Here is a 22,559-nt window from a genome sequence, read left to right on the forward strand (position 1 = left end):
CCCTCACGCTAACATCAGTGCTCCCTTCATACTATTACCAAACATTCAGCCACAACAGAGCATCATCCCCAGTGTGTCAGCCTCAAACAGAACTTGGTTGGTAGCCACAGTGCTTCCTCTTCCTCACATGTTCACGAAATATGGAGTGGGGAGTCTGAACAACCCTAAGAAGTCTATTGTTTATTTATTTAAATTTCTATACCGCCCTTCACCCGAAGATCACAGGACAGTTTACAATAGAAAAAACCACGAAAATGCATCACATAGTAACAAACAAAAATAATACACGCACACCCTGTTTAAAATGCCATCAATTGTTTAATTAGCCAAAGGCCTGGGTGAAGAGGAATATTAGACGCTTTACACAAAACTTCAAAGTCTTCTTTTCAGACTAGCTTGCATATCCTGAATTTGCTAGTTAGAGCTGCAACCTTAGTTTGCCACTTGGGTTCACAGTGGTTATTTGTTGGCTATTTATTTATTTCAGAAAATTTATATGCTGCTTGATTGTAAAAACAAATAAACCTCCAAACAGTTTGCCAAACTTACGTTTTGCATTCATTATTTGTTGTGGCTTTCTGTGTTGTTTTATTGCTGGTTGTTATTTTATTGAAAGGTGGACCCAAAATGTTTCAACCAAGGAAATTAAGATGCTGTAAGTTTAACAGCCATGTGATGTCTTTCAATTTGAGCCATTTGCATAATATGTTTTGGCTCTTCAGAGTGAAGACTGCCTACAGTATTTGCCAAAACCACAACTAAGAGTAGCAGACAGGGGAGGGGGGTATCTCATTGTGAATAGATGCAAAGACATTCAATTTCTTGGGCCTATGATTTCTTGGCATTTCCAGAAACAGGCAAATGAGATGATCTGACAGAAGCACGATTTCAGTCGGAAGGCAATGCTCAGCAAGGCTGAAAGGACCATTATTGGATATATTCTAGATTAAGGTTACTATATTTTTTTAATGAATCCGGGGACACATTAATTAATTAATTAATTAATTAATTAATTAATTAATTAAAGTGTCCCCCAGATTAATTAATTAATTAATTAAATACTACACATTCGGGACATTGATGCTGCAGCGATGGCAGTGGCAGAGGAGCGGCTGCCACCTTGACCTCAACCGCCACGTTTCCCCTTCCTCCGAGGCTTCTATCTCCTTTCTCCATGGGCCTGGGCAGCCCCTGAGTTGTTGGTTCTTAAATGGTGGAGGGGGGAGCGGTGCACAGTGGGTCAAGTATGGAAGGCAAAGAAGGAGGGTTGACGGCTGCGGTGGTGGCGAGGCTCGGGCAGTGCAATGCCTCCCTTCCCATTGGAGCAACCCCAATCCCATTCCTACTTGCGTGCAAGCAGGAGGGGGCAGGGATCCCTCAGCTGGGAAGCGAGGCTTCACACAGCCTTTCGGAGCAGCCCCATCCCAACTCCTACTTGCGTGCAAGCAGGAGGGGGCACTTAGGCAACGGGAAGGCCCCCTTCCCAGCTGAGAGATCCCTGCCCCCTCCTGCTTGCATGCAAGTAGGAGTTGGGATGGGGCTGCTCCGAAAGGCAGTGTGAAGCTTCCCTTCACAGCTGAGAGATGCCCGCCCTGCTTGCACGCAAGTAGGAGTTGGGAGGCTGCTCCGATAGGCAGCATGAAGCCTGCCTTCACAGCTTAGTTGCTGGGGTCAGGAAAGGTGGAGGCAGCCCGGAAGCTGCATCTTTGAGCCCCTGCACCACCATCATATGGGGACTTCCGAGCTGCTCCTGAAGCCAGCCAGATCCAACTGCTCCGGGCTGCTGAGACTGCTGCTGCTGCATTTCCCAGGGACATGAGATGAAATCCGGGGACATTCTGGACATTCTGGGGATGGAATTTGTCCGGGGACTTATTCGCAAATCCGGCAACTGTTCCCAGGGATGTCTTCTAAAAGTCAGATAGAAGAAGAGTTAGGATTTGATATCCTGCTTTATCACTACCCTAAGGAGTCTCAAAGTGGCTAACATTCTCCTTTCCCTTCCTCCCCCACAACAAACACTCTGTGAGGTGAGTGAGGCTGAGAGACTTCAGAGAAGTGTGATTAGCCCAAGATCACCCAGCAGCTGCATGTGGAGGGGCAGGGTTCCCCAGATTACGAGTCTACTGCTCTTAACCACTACACCACACTGGCTAGTTTATTTCCTTGACATCTGGTGGGAGGGCATTCCATCCAGGGTGGACGGCACTACCAAGAAGGCCCTCTACCTGGTTCCCTGCAACCTCACTTCTTGCAGTGTGGGAACCGCCAGAAGGCCCTTGGAGTTGAATTATCAGTGTCCAGGCTGAACAATGGGGGTGGAGACACTCCTTCAGGTATACTGGGCCGAGGCCGTTTAGGGCTTTAAAGGTCAGCACCAACACTTTGAGTTGTGCTCGGAAACATATTGATGATTCTGTGATCGGGGCACTGTGGAAAATTTAAAAAGGCAAGTGGTTTGTTGCTGTCCTTCAAGTTGTAGCACTTTGGTGCTGGCTTCCCATAGCCACTTCTGCCAGGGGAGATGTCTATTGAGCCATGTCAACAATCGCCCAACAGAAGACGATGCTCATTGAGACTGATAGGCATTAGCAATGTCTGATTTCACCCACTGCTCACTGGATCCCTCAAACACCCATCTCACAGAGAAGGATGGGACCTCAAGTGAAAATGAGAAGCGTGCCTCTCTAAGTGTGCCTGAGTGAGGTGTGAACCAAGAAAAAACATGCAAACCAAGACTGAAAAATGAAACCTTTATTTATTGAAACTAAATAATAAAGCATATAAATCACACAGTGGAGTGTTGTGACTAAACTACACCAAGCCACACAGGGAAAAATAAAATTGCAGTTGCATTAGATTATAGATCTAAAGGTTTTGAAATGCCCTATGCTAGAAGAAGGAAAATGAGAGGTTTGGGAGTATGATGTGTATCATACAATTTCCCAGAAAATAGAGACAGATAGTTAGGTTTTACCTTTTTCTGGTTCTCACTGAGGAACTCCTTGCCACTGGAAGAATGCAAGTGTGCAGAAGAGGGCTTAACCAGAAGCAACCAGAAGGTTCTGTGTTTCTCAGTTCTGCACTTGAAGCATCAGAAACCCCTCTCCAAAGCTTCCTGGCTTTGAATCTAACAAAAGCTGCCCTTGTGCTCAGAGTGAAAGAGGCATGATGGATCTAATTAACAATTCAAAGACTATTTAACAATTCAAAGGAAAACAGCTAATTAACAATTCAAAGACTAACCACTTCAATACACTTTTACCTCTTATAGCTAGATGTGTGTGCCTGAGGGAGGGTTTATTTAGTGACCCCAAATGATAGCTGACCCATGATGAGACAATACTTAAGGTTCAAATTTTTATGCCCCTGGGTAGATGTGCAGCTTCACTTCAGATGCCTTAACATGTTTTTCAATAAGCAACCCCTTGATCTATTCCTAGCCTTGCCATGAATAATCTATAATCGGGAAAAATTAACTTCTAGCCAGGACTAGATAAAAAATCGTCAAGGCATACATCAGGGGCCATATTTCAAGTCTGCCAATGTTATTGTCTGTTCTGCTGCAAATAAAGACAGGAGGCTTGTGTTCATGTCATGTAGTATTTAATGGAGATAAAAGGGTGGGGTGGGGGAGAGATGACAATATATCACAGAGCACGCATGGCTTGTACCTGGCCTCAATCTACTGAAATGAACTAGATTCTGGTGCTATGTGCCATCCTCACATAGGGCAGAGCAGTGGAGCCAGAGCACCTTTCTCTCCATCCTTAGACTAAGGAGGAAGTAGCTGGCAGACACTGGGTGGAAGTAAAAAGGCAGATGGGTGGGAGCTTTTGGATGAGGTTTATAGGCAGCATTAAAGTGGAAATTTTGGGATTAGGCCATGTAGCCTTATTGCTGTAACAGACTGGATTATCCCCCCTTTCCCTCTTAATTAAAAGAATAGTGCAACAGACTGTAGATTAAGCATACAAATAGTGTTTACTTACATAGAGTCTTGCACTTGATGCCAGCAGTAACAGTAATGAAAACAAGGTGGGCAAATTCAGCTACTAGGTTATAAAATTCATATTTGACTTCAAAATGAAATCTCTGCTTGAGCAGAGATCATACAGACATCCGTCTGCCTGAGAAGCCTTGTGAAAAAGAGGCTGAGTTCTGAGGCAGGGACAGTAGAAAAGATTAAACTCTTTTGTCTTTTTCCCACCAGAGAACTCAAGGGAAGTGATGTCACACAGTGCCCTCTCTAGTAATCAGGAACTCTGTGAGTCTTAACCCTTTCGTATCCTTATTAGCAAACACACATTGTTAGATTTTGGGTGCATATTCCTACAGGACTGAGGACAAACTGAGTTAGTGGGGCAGTGCCCCATTCATCATAACGGGCCAGCATCTACTGCAATACCCTAAACCTTTTGCCAGCCCTGCAAATAATTTTTAATACATTAACACCGGTCACAAAGTTCAAGATGAAGATTAACTGTTGGTATTATTTCTTCTTGCTACTAACAGGATAGTTGAATAGAAGGCAAAGTACCAGGAACCCCCAAGCCTGGTTCACCCTGAGCCTGGTACTCTTGTCTCCTCCTGAATTTGCCCCTGCCCCATGGTATCTGCTAGGTTGGGAATGTGGTACTCCTATCCCTTTGAATGTGGTACTGTTTCCTCCCAGGGTTACAAAGTCCTAAAGTTGTTCACGTGACAAGACCCCAGTACCAAGAAGTTTGAGAAGCGTCGAACAGTAAACCATTGTACAATGACCTCCTCCCTCCATGTCCATCTAATGTCATCACGTAGACCGATGTCAGAGACAGTTTTCAATGACTCCTAACTAGAGCTGGATTCATAAGGGTGACCTAGAGATGTCAAATTCTGCATCTCATTCTCAGTCCTGCCAGGTGGAAAAAGTGCTTGCTGGCTCGTGAAATATTGCCAGGTAAATTAGCATTTGACAGAGTCCTCTCCCTCTCTCCCTGGCTGATGGGAGTTATAGATTTTCTTTCCTTCACAGAGAGCTGTGCTGCCAATAAGCCACACTGGAGGACTGCTTTCAAAGGGTAAGGAACTATTTCAGTCTGTTCCTCTGATTACCCATGGATTTGGGTGGGGTTTTGTGTGCTTGTGTAGTATGTACTGCTCAACAAAACTCCTACTGAGTAATGCTGCTTTCTATTAGAGCAGCAAGCCCTGCATCCTGGCTTTGGGATTTTCAGCTTTGGAACTTCCAGATGTGCCTGCCATAGCCATCCATCGCTGCAGCTGTCCAAAGTAGCAAGGAAACCAGTGCTTGAAGGCAGTTGATTTTATACAGATGCATCTTGCATTGGCTTGCAATAGGGAAAATGGAACTCTCCCTCCTCCCCCCAGTTGTCAAAGACAACAAGCCTGCAGACAAATGTGATTAGCAATCACCTGTAAGTAATAGAGGATCGCTCCACAATATCCCTCCCTAATTCAAAGGAAAACAAATTTCCCCATTGCCCTAGGGATAAAAATCAAAGTGCACACATATAAAGAGGGTTGGTTTAAGCTGCTTGTATATGTGGCAGGTCCATGGAACCCGGGGTGTGTGACATAATAAACAGAGCAGAGGTAGGGAAACTCAGGCCCAGGAGCCAAATGCAGCCATCTCAGTCTGGCCCTCGGAATTCTCCCCCAGCCACTCCTTTCACTGGCTGTGCTTTGCATTCAAGGTGCCTGACTAGAAGGTGCCCTTGAGTTCTGATCATAATACATTGCAGGGGGTTGGACTAGATGGTCTTTGGGGTCCCTTCCAACTCTACAATTCTGTGATTCTATTATTCTTGAACAGGGCAGCCCTCATACCAAATGGGCCGCAAGAGTACTGCAACATGGGTTGCATGCTGCCTTGTCATGCAGGGGGCAAGGGAAGAGAGGCCAAAATTTGACGCCCTCCCCATGCTGCCTTTCCAAAGCCAGATAAGCGAGGTGCCAGACTTTTGGGAGAATGCACAGGGCTCTGGCAGCATCTGAGAGCCTTCCCAAAACTGGGAAAGTACTAACTAGGCTTTGGGAAGGAGACTGGAAGACTCTAGGACCCTATCAGAGCCCTCACACCTCCTCCCCAAAGGCCAGCACCTTGCTTACCCAGCTGTGGGAAAGAAGCACAAGGGCTGGCGGGGGAGGGGGGTGGAATGTCAAATATTGCCGAGGGCCACCAAAAAGTCCTTGAGGGCCGCATGAGGGACTAGATTAGTTAGCCTTGGATCAATGCGGTCTACGGGCACCATTTATTTAATCAGGTGTATGCGCAGCAGTTTCCTGCGGACACAGTGCCCAATAGAGGGAAATTGTTTGCATGGCAGTACTCATTCATCTGAACGCACTACAGTGTACTGTGACTCTCCCACACTCACCCAGTTCTGAACAGAGGCTGAAGATCCTATCGCAGCATCTTCCAGCATTGTTGCTATCACAGGAATGTCCCAACACTCTGATCTTCTTGACTCACAGCTCTTTCGACTTATAAAGCTAATGCTAAAATCCTCAGATTGGCTTCAGATGGTTGGAGACCTGGGGGGGCAAAAAGGAGGCAAAGGCAACTTGCACTTCCTGTTTTGCACTCCAGCACACTCTCAGTAACAGGAAGTGCATGGTCTGCTCCTTCGTATTGGGCTCAAGCCTGCCACGTGTCCAAGAGACCACCAACAGAGATGAGTAAAGGCAGACTTCTGTATTTGGTGCATGATGACTACGAAACAGGGATAAGCAAGACACTTTGGAGAAGGGCAAAGGGAGCAAAGGTCCTCCGGCCATTCATCTTTACCATGGATTATGAGGATACTATATGTCTGCAATTTACAACTGGGGTTAGGAGGAAAGGACCACAGCTCAGGAGCAGGTTCTTTGCAAGCAGAAGGCTGCAAGTTCAATCCTGGGAATCTCCAGTTAAAAGGATCGGGTTACAGGTGATGGGGAAAGATCTTTTCCTGAGACCCTGGAAAGCCAGCGCCATTCAGGGCAGAGGGACAAACAGTCCAATCCTGGTAGGAAGCAGTTTCCCACTTTCCTAAAAGGACTTCTTTTTCCCCTCCATTGTTTAAAAGTTCCTAGTCCTTATGATTGGGGAAATGAAATTGAACAATTAAAAAAAATTCAGAAGCCAAAAAAGTGCTAAGCAATAGCATGTATGTATGTATGTAATTTGTATACCACCCTTCATCTGAAGATCACTGAGCAGTTCACAACATAAAAATACGAAATGAGAACGCAAAATACATAATAAAACAAAAACAAACTAAAAAGCCCCTCTCCAAAAACATAAACAAGACCAAAAAAACCCCAATTTCAAAGGTCATAGAAGGCCAAAGGCCTCCTTACAAAGAAACGTTTCAGCCTGGCAACTAAATATATGTCGTGAAGCACCAGGCAAGAACATGTAATATTTGTATAATTCTCTTCTTTCTACAGGAAAGTTCCATAGGATGAGATGGTGTTCCCTAACCCTCTTGGTCTCTAGTAGAAGCCAATTAAGCAAATACACACAGATTAGCCCTATTATTATTATTATTATTATTATTATTATTATTTCACAGATCTTTGCTTTTCCTGGTGCCCAGTATCCGGGGGTGAGTGTTTTGAGCTCAGATTCGGCTCCATAATACACCCACCACCGTACCTGCCTTGACAGCGGCGCGGCTCTGCCCTGGTTCCTTCCTCCCCACCCAGGTGTGGCCGCTCTGCGCGGGGGCTCCTCCAATCAATCCCATCCTCCCTCCCGTTTGGCACACAGTTTAAATAGCCGCGCGGGGACGGGATGTCATTTCGATTCTCCGGGGACAAATAAATGGAAGTTTCATCAGAGCGTCCCGCCAGATTGCCGATGTAATAGGTTTCGGGAGCGAGAGGAAGGTGGGTGCCAAGGATTATTAATAGTGCCGCTTGATTAGTTAGGGAAAGGTAAATGTGATACTGCCATCACCGTCCCTGAGTATCTGACACCGGCGAGGAGGGGGACATCGCCTTCCCGAAATAGAAGAGGCAAGGAGCCTATATAAGTGGGGTGCCCACCCGGGGTTTCACCTTCCTGTGTGAGCACCTTCAAAAACCCACCAGCCTTTCCTAGCGCGCCTGGCACAAACATTAGACAGGTAAGTTTCAGGAATGGAGGCAGAGAGAGTGGATCCCGTTACTCCAATAAGGATTCATCTGTGGGTTTGGGGGACAAGGGGGGTGGGTCTCTAAAGGAGCGGTGTCTCTCTCTACCTGTAGGGTACAACTCTCCCACCCCAATAAAACAGAAGTATCCACCGCATTAGAAAAAGCTGGGGCTGCTTCTTTTTTTCTCCTTCCCCAGCAAGGCAATCGTAACAGGTGAAGGGGGGAAATCCAAAAAGGAGGAAACTTCAACGGGAGGAGGGCGGAGAGGGCGGTGGAACTGGCATGGGGAAGCGGGATTTATTGAGAAAGCACGGGAAGGGGAGATATAACTCAACCAGGGTGTGCCTTAAAAAGACCTATTTTGAAGCGAGAGAAGGAAGGAGGCGAACATCTGATCCCGGTGCGTATTTGTGCGTGGAAAGTCCGGGATCAGGGAACGAACAATCGCTTTGAGTAAGGGATTGCCAAGCGCCCTCATCTGCTGCCTGTTTAGCTGGGCAAATGATGGCAACCCGAATGTTTTGGGTGCGTTTTGCCCTCGATTTGCTCTCGGGGATGTGTTTTTCTTTCGTAAAAAAACCCTGCATATAAACGTGCGCAGCACTTGCCACATTTCCTCAGGGGGAGAAGCGCGCGCGCGTGTGTTTAAAGTCAAGGGTGCAAAGTTTGGAGATGGTTTCAAGAGAGGCAGGCAGGAAAACTGAGAACTGCAAAGATCAGGCAGGCGTATTCTTCCATCTCTGCTTGCGGCTTGGACCAAAGAGCGCTCAGGTGTCAAGAGAGAGACACAGAGAGAGAGTGCGCAGAGCGGAGGGCCTGCGGAGCGCAATGCATGCTGCGGCGGTCCTCTTGAAGCCTCAGAGGTTCGAGCCCAGCTCTCAGTTTGCAAAAACAAGAAGAGCAATGCTTTATGTTCGCTTTTCGTGAGTGCGTAGGTGATAGAACCCTGTTAGCTTTTCCCACGCTTTACGCTTTACGTTGCCCTACTTGAAAGAGGCTTCCCCACTCAACCCCAAAATAAGTTGGACTGGAGCAGATTGCACAGATGGTTACTAGAACAGTTGTTATGTAGTTTTTAAATTAATGTAAGGTCCAGCATTTTTCCTTGCACCAGTTCCTTAAAGCCTAAAGGAACGATTGTTCCCTGACGAAGAATCCTGTGTTATTCTAACGCTTGCTTTCCTAACTTTGCTTGCAAAGGTGGCTCAACTATCGCCGACATTATTTGGTTTCATGCTAAAGACCCGCCCTCCGCTGGATTTTTCTTTATGTAATTGCCTTACTTTCTTTCTAGTCCCCCCTTGGGGGCGTTGGTAACTCCTTGTTAACCTCGGAAACGGGAGCAGGGGGATAAGGGCATCTCCTCGGCCTCCTATCACCTCCATCTTTCCTGTTAAGTAAAGGCTTGCGCAGGAGGAGCGCCAGCCCGGTTTGGCTACTTGCGGATGGGCTAGCAAAAGCAGAGCAGGCTGGAGGCGGGCCTCGGGTTGCAGTCCTCTAAAGGCAATCGCACCTTCAGCTGAGCGGAGTGGGTGCGAAACTCGAGTCCAGCTCGCAGCAGCAGCAGCAGCAAGCGTCAAGCCGAGCATCTCTGCGGTCTGGCGGGCGGTCAAGGGAAGATCTGGCGCACCGTGACCCGAGGCGGCGCCTGAGTGCGAGAGGTTGCTGAGTAAGGGCCTCGGCAACCAGGGCAGAAAGTATCGGGTGTATTGTAGGGAACAGGTGCTGCTGCATCAACACCACCAAGCTCCTTCCTTCCCGCTTCTCTCTCTCTCCCTCTTTCTCTGGATGGAAAGACGGAGTTTTCAAGCAAGGATCTACTTAGCCGCCTTCTCCAAATCGGGGGGCGAGTGGGAGAGAAAGAGACCGAAGTTACAGCCTAGGGTGCTTTGGAGGGAAACCAGACGCCACGGCGACAGGTCAAACTGTGTTTAAACCAGGATCTGCTGCCACGATCGTGTAGAAAGAAACGAGGTGGGGGGCTCTGATTTTAACAGCAAAAGGGACGCGCGGATAAAAGGTGCAAGTGAAACTTCTCCCTGTCCCCACTGGACGTCCTCACTGCTTCCGCGGAGACCCCAAGCATTTTTCTCTCTTCTGTACTGAAGGTGGGGGGGGGGGGTAAAGCACTGGGGAAAGAGAGGCAAACGGCAAACCATGGTGAGTGATCTGCATCCCCAACACGCCCTTTCGCTGTTAAAATAGGACCTCAAGATGTGATTTGTGGTGGACCACGTTTCTGCCCGACAAAGAGTTCTGTGTCACTGGAAAACCTGCATTCTCCTACAGATCCGCAATAAAGCAGCAATAGTTTTACACACACACACACACACACACACACACACACACACACCTATTTTTGCAACCTCATACCAGGCAGAGGGACAGCTGGTTGTAGCAAGAAAATTATGTTTGACCGGAATTTCACGCAGTTCAGGAGTTTCACAGAGCTCTTCCTCTGCCTTGTAACAACAAGCAGTGGCAGGAGGAGAACCATTGCGGGTAACCTTCCCTTTCCGCAGTCGGAGATCTGGGTGCGTTTCCTATGTAGTTAGGTGTGTTTGACAAAAGCTGGGGAGGGTTTTCAAGAGGCAAACTCGTGTGTACCACATCAGATCTTGATTGGATGTTCCATGGCAGTTTTTTCTTCAAAGTAAAAGTGGCCAGCTGAAGCACTTTTTAAGGGGGTATTTAATGTTGGGTGCAGTTTGGCCTATGAAGATGATTGGAAACTCCTGGACTGGATGAGAGTGCATAACGGGGAGAAGAGGATGGATAAAATCCCAGTCCTCAGCTTCCTCTACTGTACTTCTGAATCTGCTTCTTCCTTGAAAGCATAGAAGAGTGATGTGGCCCACAGTAGCTGCAAAAAGAGCTGTCATGTTTTAAAGTGGAGCAGGAGAACCTGTGGTTCCCCCCTGATATTGTTGGACTCCAAATTCCATCAACCCCAAGCAATCACCTAGGATGATGGGAGTTGTAGTCCCAATAACATTTGATGGGTAGCAGGTTCCTCACCCCAGCCCTGCCTTTGAGATTAAACATGCATATATCACAGGTACTTCTAAGCAAGAACCTATAGCAGTGCTAAAAGGTAAAGGACCCCTGACAGTTAAGTCCAGTCGCGGACGACTCTGGGGTTGTGGCGCTCATCTTGCTTTACAGGCCAAGGGAGCCGGCATTTGTCCGCAGACAGTTTTTCCTGGTCATGTGGTCAGCATGACTAAGCCGCTTCTGGCACAACGGAACACCGAAACCAGAGCAGCGCACGGAAACGCCGTTTACCTTCCCGCCAGAGCAGTACAGTACCTATTTATCTACTTGCACTGGTGTGCTTTTAAACTGCTAGGTTGGCAGGAGTTGGGACCGAGCAACAGGAGCTCACCCCGCCGCAGGGATTCAAACCGCTGATCGGCAACCCCAAGAGGCTCAGTGGTTTAGACCACAGTGCCACCTGTTTGCCGTTGCCCACAAAATCTCATGGAAAATAATAAAAGGTGCTGCAAGACTATGCAGAAGAGTTGCTCTGCTGTTTCATATTGTTAACTTCAGCACAGAAATGACTGCCAAAGCCAGGGTTATGCTGTCAGATCCACAGCCTTAACAGTCTGCTACAGCCCTGCCCTATGAGTCTCTTCCTGGGCCTACTGCTGACATAGGTATCTCTTTAGATCCCAGTGATCTTGGAGCCCCGCATTGCATTTTTATTGGAAGCCATAAAATAAATGAGGCGTTCATTCCCCAAGGATTGATTTCAGAGTGTTGGAAAGCATTTCTGCACACTGTGAGCAGCCTTTCCAAGAGACTCTCTTGTTTTGGGATCAGCCCCTCCACTGAGGAACTGCATGTAATGCCTGTTAGCAGATTTTACCATCCAGACCTTCCTCTGTTTGCTAGCAGATGGACATATTTACTGTGTGCCGTTGAAAGGCAGCTTGATCCATCTGTGGCCTGCCTTGCAGCAAGCATGGGTGATGTAGAGGCCAGTGGGCTAGTGTAGAATGCAGCTACTTGATTCTTCTGGAATAAGGCAAAATTAGCACAAACAGAGCCAAATGTTTCTGCAGAAAGATCACTTATGGCGACACAGTGGCCAAGTGGTTTGAGTACTGGACTAGGACCTGGGAAACCCAATTTCATTTCTCTAATCATCAGTGAAACTCACTTGAGTGGCCTTGAGCTAGTTGCTCTCTTTCAGTCAAACCTACTGTGCAGGGCTGTTGTGGAGATAAAATGAACTCCTTGGAGGAAGAATGAGATATAAATGTAATAAACAAGCAAACAAAAGGAGACCAAAGAATGATATGGCAAAACTGCACATGGAAATTTTGTTTGGAGAGCGACACAATTTAAAGGCGCTTCTGTGTTAGTGCCAGAAGCCTCAAAAATAAAATGGAAACATTGGAGTGCTTGGTACTAAAAGAGAATAGGTGTGTATCAGGGACCTGCTGGAACAAGGAGAAGTCAACAGAATACAGTTTTCCCTGGACATAAACGCTATAGAAAGGACGCAGAAGGGCATTCTGTGGCAGTGCTGCTCTTTATGCCAGAAAGGGGGTGAAGTCAATAAACTAGGAAGCTTATCATGAAGAAGGGCTTCCAAAGAATCACTGTGGATGGAAACAGCAGGCTCAGAAAAGTAATATAATATTGGGAGCCTACTGTCACCCCTTGACCACATTTCTGAAGGTGATATTGAGGGAGGGAGAGAAAATAGAAAGAGTTACATGACTCCCCTCAGTGGTCAACACTTAGCAAATGCTGCCACACAATTTATTTTGATTTCCCGCAAAGCAAATGTTTTCGTTTGCTTTATGGGCTTCATTATCTTCTGCTGATTTTCAACATGGCATACAAAATTCTACTTTTCATCTTTGTAATTGCTTCTCTCACATGCATCTCCTGCTTTGGCTGCTATGTTCCTGCTTGTTCTTTTCTGGAATAAGTGTCCTTGTTTCTCCTCCTCTCTGTTATAAGTTCTCACTTCCAGAATGTGATTCCTTTCTCGTTTTGGGATCTGCTGCTCCTTTGCCCATGCTCAAATGGCTTCTTAAAACTCATTGTGTCTCCCTCCCCTTTCTCTGCCCAGCTTCCAACACTTTCTCCACTTTTCGCTGCTAAACACTTTTAGTGTTAATTATTATGTATTTAATGCACATCCCACCTTTTCTCCATGGAGCTCAAGGTGGAATACATGGTTCTTCCCTTCTTCATTTAATCCCCCACAACAATCCTGTGAGGTAGGTTAGGCTGAGAGGCAGTGACTGGCCCAAGGTCACCCAGCTTTAATAATGTTTTGTTTATTTTACAGCTCAATCACATCCTGAGCTTTGTGGCCTAGTGGGGGATTTGAACCTCTAACCACTACCCCACAGTGGCTTAGGGATGATACCTTTGCAGATCAATATTTTGTTGTTTTAACACTGAAAAGCTGAGATTGCTGTGTGCGTATGTGCTTTACTTACTGATGTGTCTTGCTGTCTTATCTTTTATCGTACATTACCCTGTGCTCCTTTCGGAGGAAGGGCAATTTATAAATGTAGTAAAGAAAGAAAAGAGTTAATCTGTTTATAAATGATATGATACGAGGTAAGTAATGAGATTGGCAGGTCTGCAGATTATTTGCAGTTGTGGGGGGAGTACATTTCTGTTTCCTTTTCACCCAGTTTTGAGAGCTCTTTGCTATCTGATAACCAAGCAGGCAGAAAGAGCTCTCCAAGTTGGGTGAAAAGGAAACTATGGTCAAAAAAACAATGATATACACTTCCAAGCTTGTTTTCTCCTACTCTGGAAGGTAGGACTCGAACCAATGGCTTCAAGTTACAAGAATGGAGATTCTAACAGTAAGAGCTGTTCAACAGTGGAACACTCTCCCTTGGGAGGTTGTGAACACTCATTCCTTGGAGGTTTTTAAACAGAGGTTGGGTGGCCATCTGTCATGGATGCTGTAGTTGCACTGCAGCGGGGTTGGACTAGATGACCCTTGGGTCCCAGCTCTAAGATTCTAAGATTCTATGATTTTGTATACATAGGATGGTTCTGAACTGGCTGACACTCATCAAGAAAAAAGATATTGATATTTTGGTGGCTACGTCACTCAGTGAGCAGCAGGTGTTTTGAAAAAATCAAATACTGTGTTATATTCAGCTAACTTTAACCCACTGAAATTAATGACCAATGGCCATGTCTAATTTGGGTCTATTAATGTCAATAGGTCTACTCTGAGTAAACATTAGTTGAATGTTACCCTCTGTGTTGGGGGTCATTAGGAAATGATTGAAAATCAAATGCTGTGTTTCATATTGTGTTTATAAAAATCTATAGCACATCTGAAATATCACATGGGCTTCTGATCACTTAATCTAAAAAAAGATATCCTATAGCTGAGAAAGATGCAGAGAAGGACAGCCATGATGATTAAGGAGTTGGTTGCCCTTTTCTGAACCTACCCTAGTAGCAAAGGCTAAACCATTCTGAGCTTTTTAGTATAAGTTTAGGGTTGTTGCATGGTCAATATTTTTAAAATCTTGAGTGGTGAGCAGTAAGTGCATTTGTTGTTGTTTAGTCATCTTAGTTATTTTCGACTCTCCATGACCCCATGAACCAGAGCATGCATTGGAAACTCTCACGTTCTTCTCAAAGCTTCTCCTTTTTTATGTCCATGGAGTTTTCTTGGCAAGTAAGTTCATAGGGAGACATTTTTCTTGTCATATTAGAACTCAATGACACCTAATAAAAGTAAATGTGAGTAGATTCCTGTGGAACCCTCTGCCACAGGATGTGAGCTTTGAAAAGGACAAATTAATGGATGAAATTCATGGTTATTAGCCATGATAACTCAACAGATCCTCTATGACCAGAAGCAAATTGTCTCAATATCAGCTGCTGGAGGGCAACCGAGACAAATGTCTCCATGCCCTGTTTGTGAACTTCCTAGAAACACATGGTTTATTAACTGTTTGAACGCTGAACGAGATAGATCCCTTGGCATGATCCAACAAGCCTATGAAGTAGTAGACTCTTGTGAACCCCAATGCCATGAATATTTACTCAGAAGGAAGCCACACTGTATTCAATGGGGTTTTACGCCTCAGTCCAGGATAGCAGTTTGGATCCTAGAGCACACGGGAGATGCTGTTGTTCACCTGTAGGTTTTCTTTTTTCTTTTTTCTTTTTTTAAAGATATTTATTGAGATTTTACAAAAACATAAGTTTACAAAATAGAAAAAAGTCATATAGAAAGAAAAAGATATAAAAAAGAAAACATACAAAAATACATAAAAAAGAAAAAAGAAGAATAAAAATACGAAATACAAAAAACAAATAGATAAAAAAGAATTAAAAACAAATCCGTTTTTTGTAACTTTAAACTCATTAGCTTGTTTCCTTGGCCTCCTCACACCTCCCCTTTTTGTATTCCCATTTAAATAATCAAATCAGCAAATCCTTACCCTCTTTCGTTTATCTTAACTCTATATCTTAACATATTATAACTCTATATTTCCATCCATTATCAATTCATTTTTGCATAGTCTTATTAACTTTGTTGCTAATGCCACTTATTTTCAATCCAACATCATTTTAACATTCATTAATTTTACAGTGTTTCTGCAGATAGTCTTTAAATTTCTTCCAGTCTTCTTCCACCAACTCTTCTCCCAGGTCTCAGATTCTGCCAGTCATTTCCGCCAATTCCATATAATCCATCACCTTCATCTGCCACTCTTCCAGGGTGGGTAACTCTTGTGTCTTCCAATACTTTGCAATAAGTATTCTTGCTGCTGTTGTTGCATACATAAAGAAAGTTCTATCCTTCTTTGGCACCAATTGGCCGACTATGCCCAGGAGAAAGGCCTCTGGTTTCTTCAGGAAGGTATATTTAAATACCTTTTTCATTTCATCTCCCAGAAAGCCTTAGTCTTTGGGCACGTCCACCAAAGGTGAAAGAATGTACCTTCATTTTCTTTACATTTCCAACATTTATTATCGGGCAAATTATATATTTTTGCAAGCTTGACTGGTGTCATGCACCACCTGTAAATCATTTTCATAATATTCTCTCTTAAGGCATTACATGCCGTAAATTTCATACCGGTGGTCCACAACTGTTCCCAGTCAGCAAACATAATGTTGTGACCAATATCTTGTGCCCATTTGATCATAGCAGATTTAACCGTTTCATCTTGCGTATTCCATTTTAACAGCAAGTTATATATTCTTGAAAGTATCTTAGTTTTGGGATCTAACAGTTCTGTTTCCAATTTTGATTTTTCCACCTGGAAGCCAATTTTTTTATCCAAATTATAGGCCTCTCTTATTTGATAATAATGAAGCCAGTCTCGCACTTTATCTTTTAATTTCTCAAAACTCTGCAATTTCAATTTGTCTCCTTCTTGTTCCAATATTTCCCAATATTTCGGCCATTTGGCCTCCATATTGAGCTTTTTCTGAGCCTTCGCTTCCATTGGTGACAACCACCTTGGGGTTTTATTTTCCAGTAAATCTTTGTATCTTATCCAGACATTGAACAATGCTTTCCTGACAATATGGTTTTTAAATGCTTTATGTGCTTTAACCTTGTCGTACCACAAATATGCATGCCATCCAAAAACGTTGTTAAAACCTTCTAGGTCCAGCTCAGCTCAGCCCAGCGGTTCCATCGACCAAAGCACCTGTAGGTTTTCTACCGTTTCCATTGCTGGTTTGCTAACAGGTGGAACCACTGCAAGGTGACTGGATGGGAAGAAGCAGGTGATGCTGGTGGGGTTGTACTTTATATAACTGTGCAGAAAGAGGGATTTGGAAAGGTGTGCAGGGCTGGGGGAAAGCTATACCTGCAGAAATCCTCTCCTTTCTCTAGAATCAATAAACAAAGTCTCCTACTTAGAGCAGGGGGAGTTTGACTGGAGGGCTTGGGTTCAAATCTTCACGGTGATAGTGAACTTTGGCCAATCAGTAAGCTCTGTTTAAAAAAAAAACGGTGGGGGGAGAGCTAAGCTCCACCACAAAACTACTTTATGGATTTGTTGTGAGGATTCATTGGGAAGGAAGGAGAGGAGAATCTATGGCCCTCAATCTAGAGATACATCCTACATCCCTCCCTCCCATCCAGGACAGAGGTATCAGTCCCAACCTAGATGCAGCTATATATTTTAGAGATAGCTGATAGATAGATGATAGTTCGACATAGCTCTTTTCCATCTTAGATGTATATAGAGATATACAGTGGTACCTCGGGTTACAGATGCTTCAGGTTACAGATGCTTCAGGTTACAGACTGCACTAACCCAGAAATAGTACCTCGGGTTAAGAACTTTGCTTCAGGATGAGAACAGAAATCGTGCTCCAGGGGCACAGCGGCAGCGGGAGGCCCCATTAGCTAAAGTGGTGCTTCAGGTTAAGAACAGTTTCAGGTTAAGAACGGACCTCCGGAACGAATTAAGTTCTTAACCCGAGGTACCACTGTATATAGATCCCTCCCATCCTAGATAGATAGCCACCCCTTTCATCCTAGCTTTCATCTATCTATAGATAGATATTGCTCCAGTCCTAGATATAAATCTAGAAACCCTCCCATTCAAGATAGGGATGTGTCTATAGACATCGCCAGCCCTCCCATCTCCATCAAGAGATGCTCCAAAGGCAGTCCTGTCTTCCTCTGGTTTTTTTGTCCCACCACATTCTTTTTCCCTGTACCGGCCGACAGGTTGACCTTGACATGACTGTCTCTCGCTTCCTGTCTGCAACTCTTTCCCGCCACGCCAGGTGCTACTTGGGACTGCGGATGCAGAGAAAGTACCCAAACCTCTTGCCCCGGCCACAACCCCTTTAGCCTGCACCGGCCCCTCTCTTTTTTTGCAAACGGGTGCTCGCCTGGCAGAGAGATGCACACACACACACACACACACACACACACACACACACAGCCTCGTGGCTCTTTTCGTTCTGCTGCTGCTGCTGCTTCTGCTTGTAGCTGGCACCCCTCCAGCCCTTCTCCCGGTGTGCCATCCCCGCCCGGCACTGCAGTTTTGGTCATATGAGCAGAAATGATGAGGAGGGCACTCCCCCCTCCCTCCCTCCCTCGCTTTCCACCCCCCTCCCCACACCCTCCTCTCCCGTCTTCTTCTTCTTAAATCTTTTGGCACTTTCCCTCCCAACAGTTGCAAGGATGGCGATGACTGACGTGCTCAGCGCTGACGATATCAAGAAGGCGGTGGCAGCCTTTGCAGGTGAGCCACGCCGGAGACTTCCAAGTACCGGCGGGATAGATGGGGTGGCCGTGGGGGTGGGTTGGGGGAGGCATTGCGGAGAGTGGGACGCATATCTTCCAAAGTCCGGCCCAAGGAGATGCGGAGAGAAGGGGGCGGTTGGGGTTTTGCAAGCGCAGATTGCCAATCTGAGCCGGTCCAAGTCCGGGGCTCACGTCCTCCTCTGCTTGCTAACTTCCTCGGAACACCTCTAGCAAGGCAAGGTAATGCTTCGTTGATTTTACCGCTAAGATCCCGGAGAATCCACTGCGGGAGGGCTCTGCGCCGCAGCTAGCGGAGAACTCCCCACCTTTGGACAGCCCCAAAGATTGGCATAGGGAGCCCTGAGTAATCTGGAGCCCTTCTGGCAGCAAGGCAGCACCCCACCCCCCACCCCCAGCTACGACCTCCCCTCCTTATCCATCTTTCCAAGGACTCGCATCCCTTGCTCTGCTTGTGTCTGCTTTTCAGGATGCATAACTTTTTAAAGATATTCCGTGGGTTTCAGTCATGCGGGGCTGCGGGTGTGGTGGCTGCAAAGGTCCAAACTTCGCCTGCAAGAGAGGCTTCCTCCCCGCTTTTTGAACATGCAAGCTGCCGTCCACGGTTCAGGACTGTGGGCAGGACAGGGTTAACTCAAGGGTCTCGATCCACCACCCACCCACCCCGGCTGCAGGATTTGGCAGCCCCACTGCTTAGATGTGAGGCAGGGATCTTCCCATTTCCCACTCGGACAGCTCCCTCCTTGGAAGCACGCCTTCGGTCCCAAGTCAGGGTCTGGAGGCATGTGAGGTCACCGCCTTGCTGAAGCTAAGCAAGCCAGGGTCTGGCCAGTGCCTGGGTTGGAGGAGACTTCCTGGGAGCCACATCTACGCCGCTTTGGGTTCCCTTATGGAAGAAAGGTGAGGGTCTGAATAAAGGTCAGTGAAGATCATTGGCCTGGGAAGAGCCATAGCTCAGTGGCTAGAGTGCCTGCCTTGATTGCAGAAGGTCCCAGGGTCGGTGCTTGCTCCGGCATCTCCAGGTAAATCTGGGCGAGATTCCTGTCTGTGCTGCCAGTCCGTGTAGACAATATTGAGCTCGAAGAACCAATGGTTTGACTCCGTGTAAGGCAGCTTGCAATGACAGAACTGAACAGAGAAACCTTTAATTCGGCCCTGTCCACACACATACGCAGACTAACGCCAAGGTTGCAGGTTCGATCCCTGTATGGGACAGCTGCATATCCCTGCATTGCAGAGGGTTGGATTAGATGATCCTCAGGGACCCTTCCAACTCTGCAATCCATGATACCCTCAAACATGTGGGCATGCAAAACCAGGATCACAAGGCAGAGACACCCCAGTTAGGCCAGATCCACCTTTCCCAGGTGTCTGTAGCTCTCCGAAGCTTAGCGCCTGCACAAGATATTTGCTTTGCCCAGCTATCTGTGTTCTAAGCAACTTCCAACCAACAGGACATTTCTGGCCTCGACCCGAATGGACATGCTACAACCCACCTCCCCCCCCCCAACCCTAAACCACTACGATGTCCTCTTTGCCTCCTTCTCCTTCTCCCTGCTCACGCGGCGACCTTGCCGAGAACGCCCAAGCCAAGGGCTGAGCTCGGAAGGAAACTCATCGCAGTAGCAGCCCAAAAACTCGAAGGGAAGGCGAGCTCGTCTGCAAATCGCTTTAGTCCTTGGCACTTCATTGCTCTCGCAAGTCTGGCTCCCGCGGGAAATACGGGCCAATATGAAGACCAGGCTGATTCCCCACCCCGCTCCTCTCTCCCTCTTTTTCATTCATTGATTCTCTCTTGATTTGCATGCAGCGGCGGACAAAGGCTGCTGCCCACATCAAAGGAGGCTGGCCTAATCAGGGCACTTCTTAGAGGTCACTGCGTTCGATTTCCCTAGCGCCTCCCCCGGATTTAGAGCCCTTGGCGAGACGGGTCTCGAAGTTTCATTTCAGAAGCGTTTAAGCTTCTGATGTCCTTTATTTGCAAGAGTGAGAAAAAGAAACACTGCGCTGTGCTACAGCAGTCTCTGGGTAACTGCCCTAAATAATATGCATACCAAGGAATGATAAGGGGGGAAGACTTTGGAGAAAACCTTGATCTATCAGCACACCTGACTACGAGTTGTGGGGCTATTTATTATCTCTATTCCACTTCCTCCTCCACCCCACTGCTTAGGTGTGCAGGGCAGGTGACAGACTCAAAATATGACTAGTGAAACAGCAGGCCTCTGTTGTCTTCCCTGGCAGCAGGGCTGCTACAGTGATGCTTAGGGGAGGGAGGTGTGTTTGAAATGTTGTGTCTTCCACCACCCCTTGCTCCCAGGTCATACCACATTCAGAGCTACCCGAGTCACCCTTTTTCAAAAGCCTGTCTTTTCTGTCCTGTCTCTGCTTTTCTGTCTGTGCCTGTCTCATGGACAGCCAGCGAGGACCAGAAAAATGTCGGTCTTGGTTCCTGAAATGTGTGTGTTGGTTGTGGGTGAGGAGCTAGAATACCTCTGGGAGTCTCTTCCAAATAAAGTCAAAGTCACCCTTGGCTTATATTTAAGTTGTATCTCTCACCCACCACCCAGCCCATGATGTCCAATTGCTTCAAACCATTTGGGAAACATAGGACAGAAATGCTATAATAAAATCAATAATTTCCACCACTCTCGGCCACAAAAGTGACTAGCCCACAAATATTTCTTCTAGGTTCCCAGCTCACACAGACCTCTGTTAGACATTTGTGGCACATCAAGCATGAAACTCTTAATCTCAGGGCTGCGGGGTCGAGCCCCAACTGGGCAAAAATATTCCAGCATTGCAGGAGGTTGGACTAGATGACCCTCAGAGTCCATTTCAACTTTACAGTTCTATTATTTTCTCAACAGCCCCAAGGGGGATGGGTGTGGGGCAGAAACTAGTTACCTTCCAGATTACCATAGTCATTCTGGTGCAGTTTCCCAGTTATGTCCATGGTGTTAGACAATGCAGCAACTTTGCTAAAGCTTAGAAGCTCTGGTTCTATTCACTATTTGGATAGAACACTACTTGGGACTCTCAAGGATCCTGCTATTGAGCTCCATAACTGAAGAAAGGAGACATATCTGTTGTAATCCTCTCTGATACTTAGTTGCTCCTCCGTCAACAGGGAGAGAAGGGAATCTATGCATATGAATTCTCTGGTGCTTTGCAAGCTCCAACAACAAATTGCAGGCACTTTGCAAGGCCTGACAATCAACTGATTTTCACCAGAGGCCAAAATGGATCACCTGATGTCATTGTGACATTGGGTGAATGACAGGTGAGCAGAGCTGCCCACTTGTCAAACTAGGCCCACAGGGTGGGAGAGACAAGGAGCTGGCCTTTCAAACAGATCTATTTCCTGCTCCGATATAGATAATAATTTTCTCTGTACTTAGCTGCCTGCCACAGAATGTGTGAACTGACTCCACTGGAAAGCACTGCGTTTGAAATGATTTGTGGTGCCAGACCTACGGTGGCCCATTCGCACATGCAAGCATCCACTGGTGTTGTTGCTGTCACTACCAATGAGCAGGCATGAATTAACCAACCCCATGCCATCTGAAAAGTGAAAGATGAATGGGCCTGTTTACAGAGTTAAGGTTGCTAAAGTGCCTTGTCAGCCACTCTAAAACTGAGGTGCCCTCTTCAATTCTCCATCTTCCTGCAGCTGCCGATTCTTTTAACTACAAGAAGTTCATTCAGCTGGTGGGATTGAAAGCTAAGAGCAAAGAAGATGTGAAGAAATGTTTCCACATTCTGGACAAAGATAAAAGCGGTTACATTGAGGAGGATGAACTAAAGTAAGGAAAGATTCCTCTCATATACCAACTAAAATATGGGTTGTAGAAATAATGTGCAGCATGGACTGGTCTTAAACATTTCAGCATCTGGTCATATCAATATATGCATAGAAGATGTTAAGCTACCAGCCATCATATGACTAATATCAGCCAACAGAAAAGACAATATCCACATGCCCCATACCTAAACATTAATTGATCTTTTTGCTCCCCACCCTCAAAATATTTTATTTACACTTATTTATACAAGGAGAAGCAATCAACAATCAACCATCACACCCACCCCCAGCAGAAGCACCAAATGTCTGTTTAATTCCATTTAGCTTTTAAGTCATTTCAGTTTTTAATCAAAGGTAACATTCCACAGGTTGCCATGTATC

General features: G+C 46.2%; 1 protein-coding gene across 2 annotated transcripts in view; it reads left to right on the top strand.

The window, feature by feature from the left end:
- Positions 1 to 22,559, top strand: part of PVALB (parvalbumin) — a 45,010-nt gene that overhangs the window by 15,724 nt on the left and 6,727 nt on the right. Inside the window, exons 1-3 of one of the 2 annotated variants that reach the window (XM_083575423.1) lie at positions 7,958 to 8,114; positions 18,285 to 18,353; positions 22,047 to 22,179. In XM_083575423.1, the coding sequence (XP_083431549.1) occupies positions 18,293 to 18,353; positions 22,047 to 22,179 (194 nt within the window). In that variant the 5' untranslated portion in view covers positions 7,958 to 8,114; positions 18,285 to 18,292. Of the gene's footprint in view, positions 1 to 7,957; positions 8,115 to 18,284; positions 18,354 to 22,046; positions 22,180 to 22,559 lie in introns of those variants that run through there. The other variant, XM_083575424.1, reaches the window with a different exon arrangement.

The sequence above is a fragment of the Podarcis filfolensis genome (assembly GCF_964270895.1).
Source record: "Podarcis filfolensis genome assembly, chromosome: 10".
Taxonomy (NCBI): Eukaryota; Metazoa; Chordata; class Lepidosauria; order Squamata; family Lacertidae; genus Podarcis; species Podarcis filfolensis.